At 59.6% G+C, this 19,413-nt stretch overlaps 1 protein-coding gene across 1 annotated transcript; it reads left to right on the plus strand.

The window, feature by feature from the left end:
- AHCYL1 (adenosylhomocysteinase like 1) lies at positions 8,779-18,969 on the plus strand (the record flags this gene model as incomplete). The annotated part of the gene is given in 16 exon segments (XM_021376903.1): positions 8,779-8,890; positions 9,236-9,379; positions 10,167-10,267; positions 10,506-10,608; positions 10,835-10,929; positions 11,767-11,873; positions 11,955-12,071; positions 12,186-12,249; positions 13,599-13,687; positions 14,166-14,236; positions 14,659-14,753; positions 14,828-14,926; positions 15,489-15,557; positions 16,628-16,706; positions 17,034-17,154; positions 17,242-18,969. Coding segments are annotated over 16 exon segments (1,473 nt in total), but the record flags the coding sequence as incomplete, so codon positions are not given.

A 19,413-nucleotide genomic window follows, 5' to 3' on the forward strand; every position in this document is an offset into this window, starting at 1 on the left:
GGGGTGGGTAACGTGGCACCGGGATCAGAGCAGGGGGAGCTTTGCGTGCCCGGCCCTTCTTTGTCACCCACGGTGACAACCTCGCACGGAGCGCCTGCATGGGGAGCGCGCCGTGAGCTCAGCGCAGGCACCTTCACGCTCGGGTGCCGGCGGACAGACGGACGCTCTCCCCCCCCCCTCTGCAGACGGATCTGCTTATTCATGCAGTGAGCGTGGAACGGGCTCCGGGCTCGGTGCGGCCGCCCTGCGGATCCTGCGGGCGCTGTGACGGTGCTGAGCCGGCGGGAGGTGGGAGCAGGGGACCCCGGGCAGCCTCTGCTGCTGCAGCTTTTTGCTGCTGAGCGGCTCCTGACCTTGCTGCAGTCTGCTTCCACCCAGCCCCTTCGCAGCGCTGGGGATTCGGCCCCGTTGCTCTCGGTCCCCGCTTGTCTCTGCTCCTTGCTGTTTGGTGCTCAGGAACCCACCGCCCCCTCAGGGTGGCGGGGACACGGGGCTGCCCTTGCTTGCTCCCAGAGCCGCTCGTTTTTTTTTTCCTCTTCCTTTAATTTCATCCCTTAGCCTGGCTGCTTGTAAATCCTGCCTGGCTGCTTATAAATGCTGCCTGCCTCTCTGTGCCTGTCCCTGGCTGTGGCCACCTCCTCCTCTGCTGGTTCTCGAACCAGATGCTGCGTGCTCGGCTGCTTGCTCCCTTCCCCAGCCATCTGTTCTTTTGTTACCTCCCTGCAGTTTTCCCTTCCATATCCAGGTGGAGTGCAGTGTTGGGGATGGGGGGGGGGGGGTTCTTCTGCTCAGCACAGAACCCTGAGCTGGATTTGGCCTTTCCTGGCAGCAGGGAAGCAGCCAGCACATTGCTGTGCCCTACAGGTGGGGGCCCTGACCCGTGGTGAGCACGAACCGTGCGGTGTTGGGAGCTGAGATGATTTTCTTGGGGTGGGAGCGGGGAGGGCACTGGTGGTGCTTTGTTAAGTGGCAGCGCCTCTAATTAGTTCCCCCAAAGCCGCTCTCGAGTCGTTGGCGTCGCTCTCCGTTCTCCCCCTCCTGCAGCACACCAGGTTGGCTGCTGATCTCCGGGGGTAGGATTGGGTTGGGTGCCCGTTCCCAGCACTCCTCAGGAGCAGCTCAGGCCTTCTGCTGGTGCAGGCTGTGAATGAGTGGGCGCTGGGGCTCCCGGCCCTGGTGGGATCCTGCCTGGGAGCGTAGGAGGAGTGCTGGCAGCAGAGCGCTGTTTTCCTCAGGCCTTTCCCAAAATGCACAGTCGGGGTAGGACCGGCTTACACCAATACTTTCTTTGGGGCCCTGACAGTTTTCCCTGCGCCTGGTTCCCACCCCATGCTGGAACCTGTTCGTGTTGCCCCTGCTCAGGGCTGTGGCTGGGCGCCCTGCTCTGTCGGCCAGGAGGTGGAGGCCGGTTTGGCGGTGACCCTTGCCGATAAGCAGCTGGTTCAGCACGGGGCTTTGCAGGTGAGGACCGTGCCCTGCTCCTCCCGGTGAGCGCCGTGCCCCGGCTGTTTGAGCAGCGCTTAGTCCAAGAGATTTGCTCCTATCTGACCGGGCTCGTTATCGCTGGGAGCTTCCTGCGGGCGACGCCGCTGTTTGCAGAGGGCTTTGCTTCGCTTCCTCCTCAGCCCTTTCATTGAGGCTGCTCATCTGGGGACTCTGCCTTGAGTTCTCCCGGCGCATCGCAGTGACATCCCCGAGGTCCTGCCAGCCCCACGGCGTGCTGCCCGCAGGGAACCCTGTGCCCATGCTTTATCAGCACGTGACCACCTCCTTTCTGGATGACTTCAGGAGCGTGGGTCGGTTTGAGGGGCTCGGGGCCGCTGTAGGAGGCTCAGAGAGCCCTCACCATCGCAGCAGGGGTGGGGGCTGCCTTTGGGAGACCACCTCGGCTGCTCCATGGCGCGCTTGAGCTGCGCGTTTTAATTCCACTGGGGGATCAATACGGTGGCCTTGGTAACGAGCTGACTGCTGCTGCAGAATCTGTTTACTTGAGGTTGGTGACAGCCAAAGAACTTCTACGGCCGGGGACACGATGTTCCAGCTAGTCAAACAGGCTGTGCTGTCATTCGGGTGAGGCTCCTGCTGCCTTTGGAGGTGGGTACGGCGTCTCCTTGGCGGCTCCTGCAGCCCCTTGGCAGAGCCCACGCTGCCCGACTCAGCTAGCCGGGGCTTGGGCAGGTAGCAGGAGCCTGGGCTGTGAGCAGGGCACGAGGGTTGTTCACTTCTTATCCCTCCTGCTGCCCTTAACGTAAATGAATCAACCCTGTTTGAAGGAAGGGTCGGCTCTGCTCCAGTGTGGGGGGTCCGTGTCCCCGAGGGTGATGTGCTGGTGCTGTCTGCTTCCCAGCAGTGATCTCTCTGAGCAGCATCAGCCTCTGCTGATGCCTGCTGCTTCCCTCCCTCCTCGCAGCCCTTCTAACCAGATGCATCAAAACCGAAGCCGTTTCTGGGGCTGAAAGCAGTAGTGTGAGTGCTGGGCAGCTCAAGCTGGTGCGCTTGTGCAGCATGGGGCTGGTGGGCGACTGGTGGGGGGGGGGGTCACCATCCCTGGGGGCGTTCAGGGAACATGAAGCTGTGGCACTGAGGGATGTGCTTGGAGGGCTTGGTGGAGAGGGTTGGATTCGGTGACCTCGGAGGGCTTTTCCAGCCTTCGTGATTCTATGATAAGATGGAAGGGCTCGTTCTGTGTTTGCAGCTGCACGGCTGCGTTTCCTGACTCTGCAGGACGTGCTGCTGCTGCGACGCCGATCCCCCTACAGCCATGGCAGAGGGATGGAGCATCTTCCTGCTGCAGCTGGAGTCTGGGGGTGAAGTGCTTGGTCTCTTGGAAGACCAAAAGAAGTCTTGAAGTACTCCTGGGCTGCTGCAGGCTGCGTCTGGGGAGGGAGCAGGGCCAGGTGGGGCTCTCGGTGTGGGGCAGCCTGGGTGTTGGGCTGCCTTGCTGCCCGTGTCACCGGGTTAGGGGAGGTTTGGGGTTTTCTGCCGGCCTGTGCAGTGGGGCTGGCTGAGCCCTCTGACAGCGCTCCCACGTGTTCCTGCATCCTTGTCAGGCTGCGATCATTGAGAAGTTGGGTTTCATTCAAAAGTCGCCATTAATTAAAGTTGATTCCCCCCCCCCCCGTCAGCTGTGACGCACAAAGAGATTTCTGCAGCCTTTGAGCTCCGAAGTGATCTGCTGGGGCTCTCAGCTCTCTGTTTGCCCAGTAAGCACCCGCGAAGGACTTAATCCAGCAGGGTAACTCCAATTAATGCCAATTATCTCGTCGCTCCCAGGGAGCTGAGTGGCTGAGGGGTGAGTTTGTGACGTCTCCAAACCCATTGCATCAGCTCTGAGCGAGGAGCCCATGGAAGGGTCCCTCCCGGGCCGTGCTTTCCCCGTTTCCAAACCTTATCTGTCCTCCACAAACCTTGATATCTGCTGGGGGATTCCTGGGCTGAGCAGCTGACCCAGCAAGCGGAGCTGCTCTCTGTTTGCACTGCAGGAGGTGGCCGGGTAAAAAAGCCAGCACCGTGCTGGTTTAGTGGGGTTAACCCCGCAGCGCGATGGGCGTTCACTGCCCTGAAAGGTCCCGGGATCTGAGCACTCCAGGACCTGTCCCCTTGCCCCAGAGGGAGCAATGCTTCGCCTCGAAGCCTGGAGTCCAAGGACCAGGCGCCTTATCTGCTGCTGGAGAGCTTTCCTCTGCCGCTGCTGGAGGCAGCGCACCTTTGACCTGAAGGTGTTTATAAGGCAGTCATTCTTCCCAGTTACTCTTTAACAGTAGGACGCTTAAAATGGCATTTATTTCATTTAATCCCGGGTGCTGTTTATTTTTCCCTTCACCAGCGTCCGCGGTGATTCGTGGGGTGGCCGAGGCCTCGCGGCGCTTTCCAGCCCGTGAACCTTGGGAGCGGGCCCGCTCCTTTCCTGGTGTTCCTCCTCCTCCTCTCCCAAGCTCTGGGAGTCGTGTGAAATTCCATCACTCTTCTCCTGTGCTCGTGGAAACTTCTTGGTTTCTTTTTGCCTGCGCTTTCCCCAGCCAGCCGGCCAGCGAAGGATGCGGGCCGGTGTTAGGGCTCGGCCAGGACCTCAGTGCCCTTTATTTCCTTGTTGGGAGCACTGGAGAGCTTTCCAGCCTGAGGCCTGGCTGCGGTTCCTGCTCGGGGTGTTGGCTCTGCCTTGCTGGCAGCAGCTCCTGCCCCGTGAGCCTTCCTGAGCCGCGGGTACGGGTCGAAGCAGCGCTCCGTGCAGTGCTGATCCCTCTTTGATCTGTGAAGCCGAGCACTGCCAGGTCATCCCACTTTGAGATATCTTCACAGGGTTGGGCTTGGGGAGCCGTCGTGTCGCCGAGGAGAAAGGCCTGGGGCAGAAGCGAGTCCTGCTCCTTCATGTGATGGCTGCACCGGGGCCGTGCCCCGCTGCTCTGCCCCACATCAGAAGATGCCCGTGTGGTTGCTGGCCCCCTGTGGCGATGGCTGAAGCTGTGGGTGTTCCTTCTGCCCGTAGCGTTGTAGAATCATAGCATCGCTTGAGTTGGAAGGGAGCATTCCAGGTCACCTCGTCCAGCTCATCCCAAATCTGCTCTGGCTCTGGTGTTCCTTGCTGCTGAGCGGATTTGGGCTGGAAATCTGGTTGTGCCTCGAGCTTGGCCACAGCCTCCTGCCAGCTCGTGCGGCCTCTCGTCTGCTAGCTTGGTTCTGGCTGACCTGGCTGACAGGAGGAGGTAGGATGGGGTGGCCGGGTGAATCACGGCCAAGTGTGCCCCTGGAGCCCTTCTCCAAACCAACCCTTGCTGCTGTTTTGGGGCCTGGGATGGCGAGAGGTTGGGCTGGGAACCGCTAGCTGCGGCTTGCCGACCCGTGTCCCCGTCTGCCTGCTGGAGCTGCTGATGTTTCCTCTTTCCTTGGAGCCCTGCGGGCTGGAAATGCCTCTGGGCCTGGCTAACCTGAACCCAAAAAACCCAGAGCTGCCTTCCACCCCAAAACCACACACGTGTTGTTGTGTCCCGAGCAGGATCAGCGTCCCCAGCGTGCAGGGGGCTGTGGGCAGCCCGCGGTGGGTCCCTGCCCCCTGGTCTGGACACTGCTGTCCTCGGGGAGGCTGCGGGAGCCGGGCTTGGTCAGCCCAGCCTGCAAGTAGGGCAGAGTGGGGCTGAGGACAGCGGCAGCGCTGCCCGCCCGGGGCTGCTGCCAGGGATTGTGGCTGTGTGCTCCCCAGCAGGATCTCCAGGGCCTCTCTGGACGGGGGGTTGCAGGAACAGAGCCCAGAAGGAGCTGTCCCCTCTCTCCGGGGGGTTGTCCCAAGCAAACCTGCTGCTCTGCTCTTCTTTTTGACCTAGAAAATAAGAAAAGCCTCGTGCTGTGTTGGTTTTTTTTTTTTTTTTTTTTTTCTTTTCTTCTTTTTCCCCTTGGCTGCTGCTGCGTGGCTGGAGAGACCTCAGCCCCCGGGGTGCCTTTTCCCTTCCTTCCTGCCGCATTGACCGAGCGCGAGGATTCGCTGCTGAAAAGAAATGAATGAAAACAACCGTCGTTTAGCAATGTCCGAACTCAGCGGCACGGCTGGACCCGGCTCTGCATGAGAAAACAGCCACGGCTTCCCCAGAGAAAACCCTGCAGGGCAGTGGGGTTCTTGCAGATGAGTGCCTCGGTGCCGGGCTGGGTGAGGGGGACGGATGCTGAGATGGGGAGCGGCTCCAGGCTGCCTGAATTGAGGGGAATGACAAAGAAGTGATGAGCTGAAGGCATGCAGCAGGAGGGATGCTGCGGTGTGGGCAGCTGCTGGCCAAGCCCAGGCTCTGCCGGGGAGCATTGGGGTGATGTTGAACGGGGCTTGGCAGCCCTGGGTTGTTCTAGGTGGGTCATCTCCTTACCTCGAGTGGAGCTCGGAGCCAACTCCCTTCCCCAGCGTCGCTGCAGCGTGGGTGCCCCGTGTGTTTGAGGTGATGGGCACTGTCCAAATCTCGAGCCCCACTGCTCACAGAGAAGCAGCGATGCTGGGGAGCCGTGTTTCACAAGGGGAGGAAATGTACTTGAGCCTTGGCAGGTGTGACCGAGAGCAGGCAGCGTTCAGCCTTGCTGGGCTAAAACATGGCAAGCAGGGTCCTGGTGTTTTCCTGCAGGGCACCTGGCAGAGCCCTGCAGACCCAGGCTGGGAGCTTGGCACGAGTGATCCCCACCGGCCTCTGCCCTGGGGCACCTCCTGGTGAGCAATGGGGCACCTCCTGGTGAGCAATCAGCGCTGCCTTGTTTTGTTTTCTTTTGCTCCTCGCTTGTGAACGGCTGGGACGAAAAATATTTTCCTTTGGGCTCCAGCGTCGTGCTCCACCCGATGGGAAGAGCTGCCTGCAGCGGGACCGAGCGGATCCCAGTTGGTGAGCGTGCTGCCCACGGGTGGGCACACAGCCCTCGCTGCCCTGGCTGGCTCCATCCATCCCAGCCCAACGAGGGACGAGGAGATTTTGTGCTTTGCTGTGGTGCTGCAGTGCCCACCTGCTGCTCCCTCGCCCCCCAGCTGGGTGCTGGGTGCTGGGTGCTGGGTGCTGGGTGCTGGGTGCTGGGTGCTGGGTGCTGGGTGCTGGGTGCTGGGTGCTGGTGCTGGGTGCTGGGTGCTTGCTGGGCTTGGGGGGCCCTGGCGTGCAAACCGTGCTCGGTTCAGGAGCCGCTTGCTGCGTTGGTTGATAATTTTAGACGGGACAGATTTTGCTAAGCTGCACAGTTCAGATGAGCTCTGGTAAAGCCACGGCGGGGATTACCGTGGTTAATTCAGCACTCTGTTTCCTTAGCAGTGATGTTCCTTTTCCCCTTGGTTCGAGCCCTCTGTTCCCAGTGCTCCCCCCCAGGGCCGTGCCTTGGGGCTGCTGCTGCGTCCACGCGTGGGGATGGTGGCGTGGAGCTGGGAGAGCACGGCCCCATCCCCAGCCTTGCCCCATAGTGTCCCCAAGGAGCCATCCACCTGCAGGGAGGTGCCCGAGCTGGGAGCAGGCACCGAGCCATGTTAGCCGCGTGGCTTTTACCTCCTGGCTTCACCTCTTCCCTGGAAACCTTTTCCTGAGATAGAGAAGATTCCTCGGCTCACGCTTTAAGCTGGTTTAATGCCGGCGGCTGTTGTATGGGGGCATGTTTACACCCTGTGTGCTGACGGATTGCTGGAGGGCGAGGGGGCAGGGACGGGCTGGGGGTGTTGCTGCCCTGGTGTTGCTGCCCTGGTGTTGCTGCCCTGGTGTTGCTGCCCTGGTGTTGCTGCCCTGGTGTTGCTGCCCTGGTGTTGCTGCCCTGCTTTCCCCCTGGAAGCGCCCACCAGCAACGTGCTGCTGCTGGAGTGGCACAGCCGTTTTTGGGCACTCTGGGGGAAGATGGAGCGAGGCAATGGGCCTCAAGCAGGGCCCGGCAGCGTGGTCCCATGGTTGGGAAAGCAGTGTGTCCCCCAGGACGTGGCTGCTGCCCGCCTGGCACTGCTTGCTGGACGTGGTTCCCCACCTGTGTGCTCCCAGGGGTCGGGACGCCCTCAGGTTCCTCCTCCCTCTGCCCCAAGCGGCCTAAAATGATTGCAAAACCAAAGCTGCAAACTCCATTGAGAGTTCCCATTCCTTCCATGCACGCACACAGCCCCAGCAGCACGCAGCCGGCCCGCTCCCGGGCACTGCGGATTCCTCCTGTCTGGGATGGGTGGCTCAGCTCAATAAACTTCATTCTTCTCCTCTCAAAGACTGCTTGCCACATCAGAGCTGTCGGGGATTGCTGTGGCATGGAAACCCCCTCCTCGAGGCCTCTGTCCTCATCTCTCTGGGGCTCTTCTCGAGGTCTCTGTGCCCGTGGGGATGCTCTGTTAACGCCGCTCCCTGCGATGAGGTCCCATCCCCATTAAAGTGCCGAAATTAAATCCTGCGGTGACCATCAGAGGGAAGAGACCACACTGGGGCTCTGGCAGCAGGGTGGGGGTCCCCTGCCTGGCAGTGCCGGGGGGGCCCTCGGGCTCTTTTCCTCATTGCCTTGAATGCAGCTCTTGGCAGAAGCAGTGGCGGGGGCTGTTGCTGGCTGAGCTCACGGGGTGGCCGTGGCAGCAGGGCTCTTTGGGGCCGTTTTCCCCCTTCTTTGAGGCTGATGGGAGGGACCAGAGCCCCGAGTCGCCCCTGGCCGAACCGGGAGGGAGGGATGGGAGCTGCTCGAGGGCGTCTCTTCCAATGGAAACATCCGTAACACACAGGAGACTGAAAGGCAATGCAATGTCAACTGCGTTTTGTTGAAATGTTCTCTCGCTGATTTCCTCCCCCCCGGCTCTTAGTGTCGGTTTTGGAAGGCCGTGCCATGTTTTTAACCTGGGAAAGGAGCTAGGAGCGCCGGGATCGCAGCTGGGGCTGGGACCTGCCCGCCTCTGTCAGTGCTGCACTTTTGGGCAGGAACCAGCAGCGTTGGTGAGGGCGGGGGCTGATGGAGCCGCTGCTCTGTGCTGAGCTGCACCGGGACCTCAGCCACCCAGGGCTCAGCTGGAGGGGGGCACAGTGCTCACCCTGCAGCCAGAGAGGGACCGGGGGGGGAGGGATGTTCCAAGGCTCTTTTTTGTAACCTCGGGTGGTAGGTTCAAATCTCCTCCAAGCTTCTGGTGGCGGGGATAAGTAGGCAAAGAGGAGATTTTGTTCTGGGCATCGATAGCCACGGAGCCGTTCCTCGGTACGTGGGGTAGCGCTCACTTGTGCGATGGCAGCGTGCCTAAGGGAGCCCTGGGGCCACGTAACCGGAGCAGATGACGTGCTGTAAGGAGCACCGGCTCACGGAGCACTTCTCTTCCTTTGCATCTCTCAGCAAATCCAGTTTGCAGATGACATGCAGGAGTTCTCCAAGTTCCCAACCAAGACCGGCCGCCGCTCCCTGTCCCGCTCCATCTCGCAGTCTTCCACCGACAGCTACAGCTCCGGTAGGTGCTGGGCTCCTCGCGCTGCCTGCCTGTCCCCAGCTCCGGTGGCAATGCCACCGGGAATGTGTCGCTGGTCTCAGGATGCTCCGTGCTGCTGGGTAAGGGGTCTGCGAGGTTTGCGCTCTGCTAAAGCAGCCTCGTTCGCTCTCATAGTTAGGCTTCGGTGCATCGCTCGGCGCTGGGTTGTTTTCGAGAATGAGAGTGCAAAATTCCCTCCGGGCGTTGGTTTTCCTTGTGAGATCTGTAGTCTGAGCCATGAGCACGTGTGTGCGTGAAAGCCAGGAAGGGAAACGGGGCAGAGACCACCGGGACCGGGGCTGACACGCGTTCCTCTGCTGGCTTTAGCTGCCTCCTACACAGACAGCTCTGACGATGAGGTGTCTCCCCGCGAGAAGCAGCAAACCAACTCCAAAGGCAGCAGCAACTTCTGCGTGAAGAACATCAAGCAGGCAGAGTTTGGACGCCGAGAGATCGAGATCGCCGAGCAAGGTAAGGGCGTGTGGGGCGCGGGGACCTGTGGGGCTCGTGGCCGGGTGCTGGGCCCATGGAGGTGAGAGCTGAGCCGGGGGGATCCCCAGAGTTCTCCTTACGGTCTTGGGTGCCTGGAGTGCCCTGCCTTCCCTCCACAAATCAGCACACGGCGTGGGGAAGAGCTGGAGGCAGCAGCAAACGTGAACGGTGCGTTGCATCCATTTTGGAATGGCAGCAGGGCTCTTCGTGTTCTCGTGGCTTTGGATGGGAAGCCTCCGTGGGCGAGGACCTTGCAGCTCCTTTGGAGACGCTAAAACTCTCTCAGCCCCTTCCCTTGGGGCTTGTGGAAAGCTGACTTACCGCTCTGATTGGGCAACTTTGCTTTCAGGCTCCTTTTAGACACGGGCTACCAAAGCCAGAGAAGGGTACAGACACATTTAGAGCAGCTCTTGTGAGGTGTGGCAGCGCTGTTTCCATCTGTAGGTGTTTCTCCTTGATGTAACTCAAGGCTGGTGACTGCCCTTAGTGGGGGCACACTGGGGCCGTGTACCCCTTGGTACATGCCTGGGGGATGCTGTGTCCCCATGGCTTTGCCAAGTGACGGATGATGCTGGTGTCCCGATCCCAGTTTGGACAGAGCTGCCAGAGCAGAGGCAGGGAGGTTTCTCCCTGACTGCACGATGAATATGGCAAGAGCTGTGGGCATGGATGCGTCCTGTAGGAGCCTGGAGAAGGGAGCAGGTCTGGCAGAGAGGGGTCCCCCCCGGAATAAGCCACCATTAAAACCCCTGTGTTCCTCTTGCAGACATGTCTGCTCTGATTTCACTCAGGAAGCGAGCTCAAGGGGAGAAGCCTTTGGCTGGAGCTAAAATCGTAGGCTGTACACACATTACAGCACAGACCGCGGTGAGTGGCTCCTTATTTGAGCATCCGGGGTGGGAAGAACCAGCTTTTCCCCAGCGTCCTCCTTTGGGGAATTGCTCGAGTCCCCTCCACTTTCCTGGAAACCTCTCGGGGAGGTTCTGCTGCCTGCATTTTCCCTGGGCCCTGTTTGCTGGAGCCGTTCCCCGCTCGATCCCTGGCTGCCCAGCGCAGCAAGCCGTGCCGGGGCCGTGCCGGCGCCGCTCACCCCGCTGTCCTGCAGGTGCTGATCGAGACGCTGTGTGCGCTGGGAGCGCAGTGCCGCTGGTCTGCCTGCAACATCTACTCCACCCAGAACGAGGTGGCAGCTGCCTTGGCCGAAGCAGGTGAGCGCAGCCGACGCGGGGGCAGCGTCCCTGCCGGTCCCTCTCCCAGCTCTCGCAGCCTTGTTCCAGGAAAGGGTTGGAGCGAATGCGTTTTAGGGAGGGATAAAGTAGGCGTGATCCTGGGGCTTGAGCCCTGCGTGGCCCTCCTCTCCTGTCTGTGGTTTTCCCAAGCGGAAAGTTCTGCCCAACTCAGCGGGTGCCAAGGATGCTCCTCTTCTCCTTCTAGGTGTTGCCGTATTTGCCTGGAAGGGAGAGTCAGAGGATGACTTCTGGTGGTGCATTGACCGCTGTGTTAACGTAGATGGCTGGCAGGCTAACATGGTAATGAGCCTTCTTCCAGCCCTTCCTCTTCCTCTGTGGAGAGATCGCTGGGGGTTCCTCTCCCTTCCCCCCCCCGGGGCTGTTCCTAGGAGCCTGCCGGGCTGCCCGGGCACCTGCTGGTGTTGCAATGGGCTTTGAGTCCGTGCCAAAGTGGGGGTCGTGGAGAATGGCAGCTGGAGCTGGGCTGGGGTCCACCGTGAAGGTGGGGGGAGCTGCAGAGGCAGTGTCCTGAGCTGCGCAGCGCGATGGCACGGGAGCATCTCCTGCTGCAGCCTGTCAGTGAGTCAGGAAACCAGGAGAACCTCTTTCCCCCAAGGGTCAGCCCTGTGGGAGCTGCCCTGACTGCTCCTCTCTTGACACAGACCCCATCTGCAGGGCTTTCTGAGGGCTCTTTTCCCTTGCTGGAAGCAGGTGATGCCTCTCACTGCCTTGGCTTGGGGTCTGTGATCACGGATGATGTGAGAGCACGTGGCACGGGACTGACAGCTCCCGCAGCCTTTCCTCTCAGCTGTTTGCTTTTGGGGCATGAATGCTGTAGCTTCTTTCTGATCTTAGGCTGTTCAGTTAGTGCTGCCTGTGGCTGTTTCCAGGCTGCAGAGCAGTAGCAGGGACAAAAAACCCTGTGAGGATCCATTGGCTCCACGCAGTGAGTAAGAAATGCTCCCTTTCAGAGGGGACCATGAGGCAACCAGGAGGACCCAGGAGTCCTGGCCCCTCAGCAGCTCTCCATCAGTGCCTGCAGATGCTCTCCATCTCTTTGTACCCATCCCATCCCCTGCGAGTGCTTTTCCTGGTGGAAAGCTTGACCGCCCCATGCTCTTACTTGCTGTTCTCTAGATCCTGGATGACGGTGGGGATCTGACCCATTGGGTTTATAAGAAGTACCCCAACATATTCAAGAAGATCCGAGGGATCGTGGAGGAGAGCGTGACCGGTGTGCACAGGTAGGGGTTTGGGAAGGCTGATGTGAAGACCTCTCGTTGGGTTGCTGCTGTCTGCTCTGACCTGCCTCTGTCCTCTTCCAGGCTGTACCAGCTCTCCAAAGCTGGGAAGCTCTGCGTGCCAGCCATGAACGTGAACGACTCCGTGACCAAACAGAAATTTGACAACCTGTATTGCTGCCGGGAATCCATCCTGGACGGGTGAGTGCAGCTCTTGTCCCCATCCCTGGGGGCTGCTTATCCCTCACTGTGTGTTTGCAGGACCTGGTTTTGGGCCCCCTTGTGTCCCAACACAGCTCTTTCTCTGTCCTCCAGCCTGAAGAGGACCACAGATGTGATGTTTGGAGGGAAGCAAGTGGTGGTTTGTGGCTATGGGGAGGTGAGTTTCACGAGCCTCCCATAACCCTAACCCCAGCCATCCTTCCCCCGAGCTCAGTGTCCTGCCCCTTCCCCGCTCAATTTGGTTGATAGAGGAGATCAGATGTGGTGAGCTGCTGGGAGAAGCATCTTGCTAGAGCCCGCCGGGAGCGTGGCGAGCAAGCATCAGATTTCCCAGTTTGCCTGCAGATCAGCTGAGCTGCAAATACAACAGTTGCTAGGAACGCTGGCCTGAATGATAACTACCCATGGGTGCTCCCATCTGCTGTCCCTGGCCCAAGTTCAGCGTGCAGCCCGGCTGTCTCTGAGCCCGTGGCAGAGGAGGCGGGAGGGCAGGCTGCCTCTTGCTGGTGGATCATGTTCTGGCAGGGGGAGATTGTACCACGAGCCTGCAAATGATTCTGCCCTGGAAGAGCTCGGAGCCGGGAGCTGACACCTTCCCTCCATCTGTGCGCTGTCTGTGTGGGTGTTTATCTTCCCGTGCTGCAGAGGGCCTGGCAGTAGCTGCAAATGCTCTTCCCAGCAGGAACACGCTTCCTAATTTATTTAGACACCAGTGGAGCTCAGCTCTGCTCGACCGAGAGGCTGCGCTGGCTCTCACCCAGGCTCTGTGCGGTGCTGTGTGCCTCTGCAGTTGTGCTGAGAGTTGTTGTCTCGGGGGCCTGTCCTGACTTTTACTGCTGTTCTGCAGACCAAGGGAGCCCTTCCTCCCTCCCTGGTTCGCCCTCTGGGTGCGGGCTGGAATCCCAGTTTGCCCTTTCTGGCCGTTTCCAGTAACTGTGGTCGGAGCTGGGTGCTAAGTGAGAGTGTCTCTGGAGGTGTTTCTTACACAGGTGGCCCCAAAACAGGGCTGAGCGTGGGCATGTGGAGACTGTCAGGTGTTAGCATGGGTAAATGGCACTGAGAAAAGGGCTTTGCTGCCGAGCATCTGTGTCATTTTGTAGTGGAGAGAGAGGACTCGAGTCACAGGAGCTGTTACAGGAGTTCTGCTTCCCCGTGCTGATGCAGGGAGCGTGGGGCGGAGGATGTGTGCCCGGGTCAGTGCAGGACAGCTCTGAATGTCAAGGAAACCCTGTGGTTTAGAGGCAGCAGGGGGAAGTACAGGCTTATGCAAGCTGTGCTGACTGCTGGTGGGGTGGTTTGGAAGCTCCTGCCAGCTGGTGGTGAGCTGGAGGCGGAGCTGGGCACCTAACAAGGAGATTTGTGCCTCATTGAGCTGCTCTTGGCCCCGGGGGGGTGGCTGGGGATAGCAGGGCCCAGCTAGGGGAACGCTCAGGATGTTCTGGGGAAAGGATTTTAGTGCTCAGTGCACCCTGCTTTTGTCTTCACGTCGGTGCTTTGCCTTGGCAGGTCGGCAAGGGATGCTGTGCTGCTCTGAAAGCCCTGGGAGCGATCGTCTACGTCACGGAGATCGACCCCATCTGCGCTCTTCAAGCCTGGTGAGATGTTACACGTTGCTTGTGAGCACCTTTTCCTCTGCGCTCCGACCTCCTGCAAACCCTGAGAGAGGCTGGAACAGAGCCAGGAAGATCTGTGGCCAATCTCAGAGAGCGTCCATCTCTTTATGGGCGTGATGGGGAAGGACTAGGGCAGTTCCAGGGCTCGTTCGGTGGTAGGATACCAGGCAGTAGGCTCCTGCAGCCAGCTGGCTTGGGAAGGCTGCTGTAAGCGTTCCTGCAGGGCTGGCAGAACGCTTCATACATCCCCAGCTCCCGCAGCATTTGTGAGAGCAGCTTTGATGCCGGATCCTTCCACTTGCATCTGGCATCTCTGGGGGTGTGGAAGGACAGCCTGGCTGCTGCCGGGAGTGATTCAGAGCTGCTCCAGCAATGTAGGACTGAGATCCCTTCTGGCCTAAGGCAGAGGGGGACCAGGCTTCTCCTCCTTACTGTCGTTCCCGTCCCCCTTTATTGCCAGCATGGATGGATTCCGGGTGGTGAAGCTGAGCGAAGTGATCCGTCAGGTCGACGTCGTCATCACCTGCACAGGTAGGGATGGAGGAGATGGGTGAGCCTTGGTGCAGGCTGAGGAGCTGTCATTCCCCAGCGGGTGCTTCTGGGGCCATGGGGATGGAGGGCAGTTTGCTGCCAGGAGTTACTCATTTTACGCTGGCAATAGCTGCTCTCTGCAGAGAGCTTTTCCTCTTAACTCCCAGCCTTCTGTTTGACTGCAGTCTCCCTCTTCCCCTGGGAAGAGGGACACCAAAGCCGTACGTGTCCTCAAAGGGTTTCAAGGCTCTCCCAACACCTGGTGAATTTGTGGGACCAGAGAGAGCATTCAGCACGTGTTTCCCTGTGATCAACCAGGGGAATGACGTTACCCCAAGCTGGGCTTCTCCGACCCAAGTGCAGGGAAGGAGAAACGCGAGGGTTTAGATTGGGCCTCGGGTTCAACTGTACCCTGCCCGCAGGAAACAAGAATGTCGTGACCAGAGAACACCTGGATCGGATGAAGAACAGCTGCATCGTGTGCAACATGGGCCACTCCAACACGGAAATCGATGTGGTGAGTGGCCCTGCTGCCCGTGCCCGCCCCGGGGTCGCCCCGCGGTGACTCCAGCCCCTTTGTCCTGCCCGCAGACCAGCCTCCGGACCCCCGAGCTGACCTGGGAGCGGGTCCGTTCCCAAGTGGACCACGTCATCTGGCCGGATGGGAAACGGGTGGTGCTGCTGGCCGAGGTGCGCTGGGAGCTGTGCGTCCACCGGGAAATCTCTGAGGGTCAGGATTTGAAAGGGAGATTTAACCAGGTGGAAAAGTGCCGGCACGCTCTGTACCCGGGAGAGCTCGGGAAAGGGTTTCTCGATACCTTTCTGTTATTATTATCCTTTTCCTTGAGGCAGAGGAGGTATCACGTTCCACGTGCCATCTGGTTTGTCCTTTCGAGCCAGGAGCCATCCCTGTCAGCCAAATGCCCTCTGCTTCTGGCTTTTAAAGGGTTTCCCACCCAGCAGACGGGTCGGTTGTCTCCTCTTCCCATTTGAGCTCTCCTGGCAGTAGGGGAGACTCCCAGTTCCTAGCAGCCACAAAATCTCCGTGCCCCGAAGCTGAGGGCTAGGGTGGAAATTAAGGCAAAGTCTGGACACGCTGGTCCCATGGGTGGCTCTTGAATCACTGCCCTGTGGTTGTCCCCTGCCCCAAGGGAGGGATAGAGGGATAGAGGTGAGTCCTATATCAGGATTTGATTTGTTTGGCTTTGGAGACGTGCTCAGCTCTCAGCACCCCTCTCCTGCTGTCTCCTAGGGCCGTCTTCTCAACCTGAGCTGCTCCACGGTTCCCACCTTCGTCCTCTCTATCACAGCCACCACTCAGGTCCGTACCCTGGGGGGGAGGGCGAGGGGTGGGGGTGCCGCGGGGTCTTGCACAAGCTTCGGGGTGGGGACGTTTTGGAAGAAGCAGGGAACACGCAGTTGGATGGGTGCTTGGGATCGCTGGCGCCAGATGCAGCCAACACCTCTTGGCTGGGACGTGGTTAACGATGGCGTGAAGATGGGAGATAGCTTTTAAATGAGCCAAGCTTTGCTCTGGCAGAGTTCCTGCCGTGCAGTAAGGAACCAGAGAGCTTCCTGAGCACAGGTTTAAGCTTACTTCAAAGCATAGGCCTCGGTCTGTCTGTAGACTTCGGATTTCTGAGTAACGACAACAACAACAAGAGTGAGTTTTGGGGACCTGGGAGTCAGCGGTTAAACTGCTTCCAAGCATCAGCGCTGCCTCAGCTGGGCGGACACGGCTGCGTCCTGCTCTGTTTGCCCTGACTCCACCTTTTCAAAGAAAACGATGATTAAATCTGGCTGAGCTGGGTGACGCGCGCTCAGCGCCGTGCCATGGGTGGGAGCAGAAAACCTCCAGGCTGAGCCCACCTCAGTGCAGGAGGGGAGGGCAGTCACATCGGTGGGGGGTGTGGGGGGGGGTATTTTCTTGTCCTCACGCTCGTCTGCGCAAACTGCCGGGGATGGGAGCCGTGTTTCGGACCTGGCTCTCAGCCGCCTGAGCCGGCGCTTGGGGGAGATGCAGTTTTATCCCCGCTGAGGGAGAGGCTGTGGTTTTTGGAGCGCTGCCGCCAGCTTAAAGCGAGCGATCCATCCCCACGCGGCGCGGCAGCTTCACGGTTCGAGGGAATGAGAGCTGCCCCCCCCCCCTTTCCTCCATCCTCACGCTCTGGTTTTCCCTCGGGCCTTACGCCCCGATGCTGCCACCAGAGCAGGTGACGTCTCATCTCCGAGCTCTGCGGGGTCCTGGAGGCACAGAGCGGGGTGGAAGCGCGTCCTTGGGGGCACTTTAGAGGGGGTCACCCCTCCCGAATTCTTATCTCCGTCTCCGGGAGCTTTGTGCTGGGTGCCGGTGTCCCTGCTGTCCCTGACGGCCCGCTGTGATGTCCGCAGGCTCTGGCTCTGATCGAGCTGTACAACGCTCCCGAGGGCCGTTACAAGCAGGACGTGTACCTGCTGCCCAAGAAGATGGGTGAGTGACGAAGCTGCCTCCTGCACCGCTCCGTCCCCTGGTTGATGTGGGGCAGAGGTTTCGGGCCTAAGGAGAAACGGAGAGGACAAAACGTCCAACGAGGGGATGAGTTTGGGGAAGACAGCCCCCAAACACGTGCAGGTCCTTCCAGATGTTGGCCCCAATGTTCAGCAGGGTGGTGGGTGTCCCTTACCCTGCAGGCTCCAGCTTTTCCTCCGCCTTTTGGGGCGCAGGGTTCGGGCTCCGCGGGGGTGCAAAGTGGCAGGACAGCCTCGCATGCCCTCCTGCTGCTGTGTGACGAGTCCCCTCCCCTCTCCTGTTTCCCAGATGAGTACGTTGCCAGCTTGCACCTGCCTTCGTTCGACGCCCACCTGACGGAACTGACGGACGATCAGGCGAAATACCTGGGACTCAACAAAAATGGGCCTTTCAAACCCAACTACTACAGGTCAGTGCCTGCACCGGGCGCTCAGTCGCTCCTCTGCAGGTGGGAGCCGTGTCCCCAAGCCTCACTGTCCCATCCCTTCTCTCCTAGATACTGATGGACCATACCTATGAAGGACCAGACCACACAAGGCAACATTAGGGAGATTCTTTTTAACGATCATTTCATTTTGGTTCACCTTTTCATTTTTTTTTTTTTTTAACCAACAAGGAACCCTGTTTTTACATTTACCAGCGTGATTTTAAGGTCACTTATTATTATTATTTTTTTCTCATTTTCACCCTCCTCTGCGGTCGCATCTCTGTCTGATCTCGGCACGCGGCCTGGGATCCGCTCCCTGCTTCCATGTGGCTGAAGCCGCTGGTGGCTCCCAGCCTGGTTCCCTCCCCTGCTGTGTGAAGGGCAATTCGCTGCTGCCGCCGTGTCTTTTTTTTTTTTTAACCTTCCCATCCCGCGTTGGGTCTCCTCCGGGATATCTGCAGATACGGAGATGCTCTTCTACCTTCCCTTAACGTTTCCTTTCTTTGTGTGGATGATCTGCAACTTCTCAATTGCCTTAAAGAGCCCAGTTTTAGCTGCTAGTTCAATGCTCCTGGCTCTGCTCGGGAGCAGAGTGGCGCCTGCTGGCCACCTCATGAATAGGTGACTGTCCCCACCTGGCCGGGGTCCCCTGTTTGGTGGCCAGCGGGGTCCGGGGAGCTCACAGTTTCAGGGTGCTAATCTGAATTTGGATGGGGGTCACTTAACCCAGCATCATCCTCATCTCTCCTAGGTTGTTTTTTTTTTTTTTTTTTTTTTAAGCCAAACTGCACCTTAATTTGAGTTGAAAACATACGTCGGTCGGTCGGTTGGTTGGTTTGTTTTGCTCTTCTTTCCTTTTTGGATCCTTAAAGAGACGTTTAAAGAGGGGCGATGTGTCTGGCTGTGGAGTTTGGGCTCTCTCCGAGCGGCCCCGTCTCCCAGCAGGACGCGTGGGTGCTGTTAAGGGTGGTGTGTGGATTTTTCTGGAGGGCATTTCACTTTTGTTCTGAGGCGGATGCACAAACTGAGCCTTCCCCGGGCCCTCTGCACCCTGGGCTCCCCTCGCTGCCCACCCCTCGAGCTGAGCTTCCTCAGCGATGCCCCGCAGTGTTCCAGCCGCTCTCATCGCCTCCTTCTTCCCTTCCCCACCCTCGCCGGTGACAAATATTTCTCTTCTCCATCTCTTGCAGCTTGTCATGGGTTGGGGGAAAGCCCTTGCAACCCCAGTGAGGTTCCTCCTGGCTTTTTTCCCTCTCCCAACGCCTCTTTCTTCCCCCGGCAAAGACCAGAGCAGGGTGGGGTCAACGTGTTCCCCCACCGCATCGCTTGTTACAGAGATAACGGGGATGTGGTACCCCCCAGAGAGCTGCTCAGCTGCCTCCAGCCGCCCCATCCCAGGGATGGGCGATGCTCCTGCGGCGCCGGGTGCGGGTGCAGCGCTGCCTTTCCCTCGGTGGGGGCTGGAGGACGATGTAAGGATGGATGGCGCAGCTTCGCTCACCCTCCTGTGCCCTCTGCTCCTTCTCTGTCCCTCTTGGGGAGCGCTTGCCTGACACGTGCGGCCCCTCCGCCATCCCTCAGCCCTCCCGGGGGCCATGGGCCGGGGGCCTTTCCCACCCCCGTGGGTCGCAGCGGCCGAGCTGAGGCCTGCAGCTCCGTATAAGCCATGTCCCAGGGGTGGCGGCAGCGTCGGGCCGGGAGGGGAGAGAGGTTTATTTTGTATATGAATGATTTTTAATGAATGCAATATTAATCCTTGCAGATGAGCAATAAATCATTAAAGTCTAATGAAAACTATTAGGAAAAACAGCGCGCTTTTGCCGTGGGCAGTTTGTTGGGTGAGTGAGCGGATGCAGCCCGTGGGGCCGCCGGGCTGGGGCCACCTCAGGGGGCTGTTAGGACCCTGCCCGCCCCCCCGAGCTCCTCCATGCCCTGGAGATGGGGTTGGAGCCTCGTGCACCCAGATTTGGGGTTTGTTCCCCTCTGGGCCAGGGTTGTGTGCTCTGCTTGGCCTCTCTGTTGGGATCTGCTCCCTCCCAGCCCCTTCAGTTTGGGGTCTGAGCCCCCCCAGCCCCTTGAGTTGAGGGCTCATGTGTTCCACGCTCACGTCATATCACCCTCGCCCCTGGTTTTGGGCTCCGAGCCCCTTTCTTTGGAGCTCGGCCTTCCTCCCTTCCTGCCACTTCCAACATGGCGGCCTCCAGGGGCCGCGTCGCGCGAGGGCGGAAGTGCCGCTCCCAG

The sequence above is a fragment of the Numida meleagris genome, chromosome 25 (genome assembly GCF_002078875.1).
Source record: "Numida meleagris isolate 19003 breed g44 Domestic line chromosome 25, NumMel1.0, whole genome shotgun sequence".
NCBI lineage: Eukaryota > Metazoa > Chordata > Aves > Galliformes > Numididae > Numida > Numida meleagris.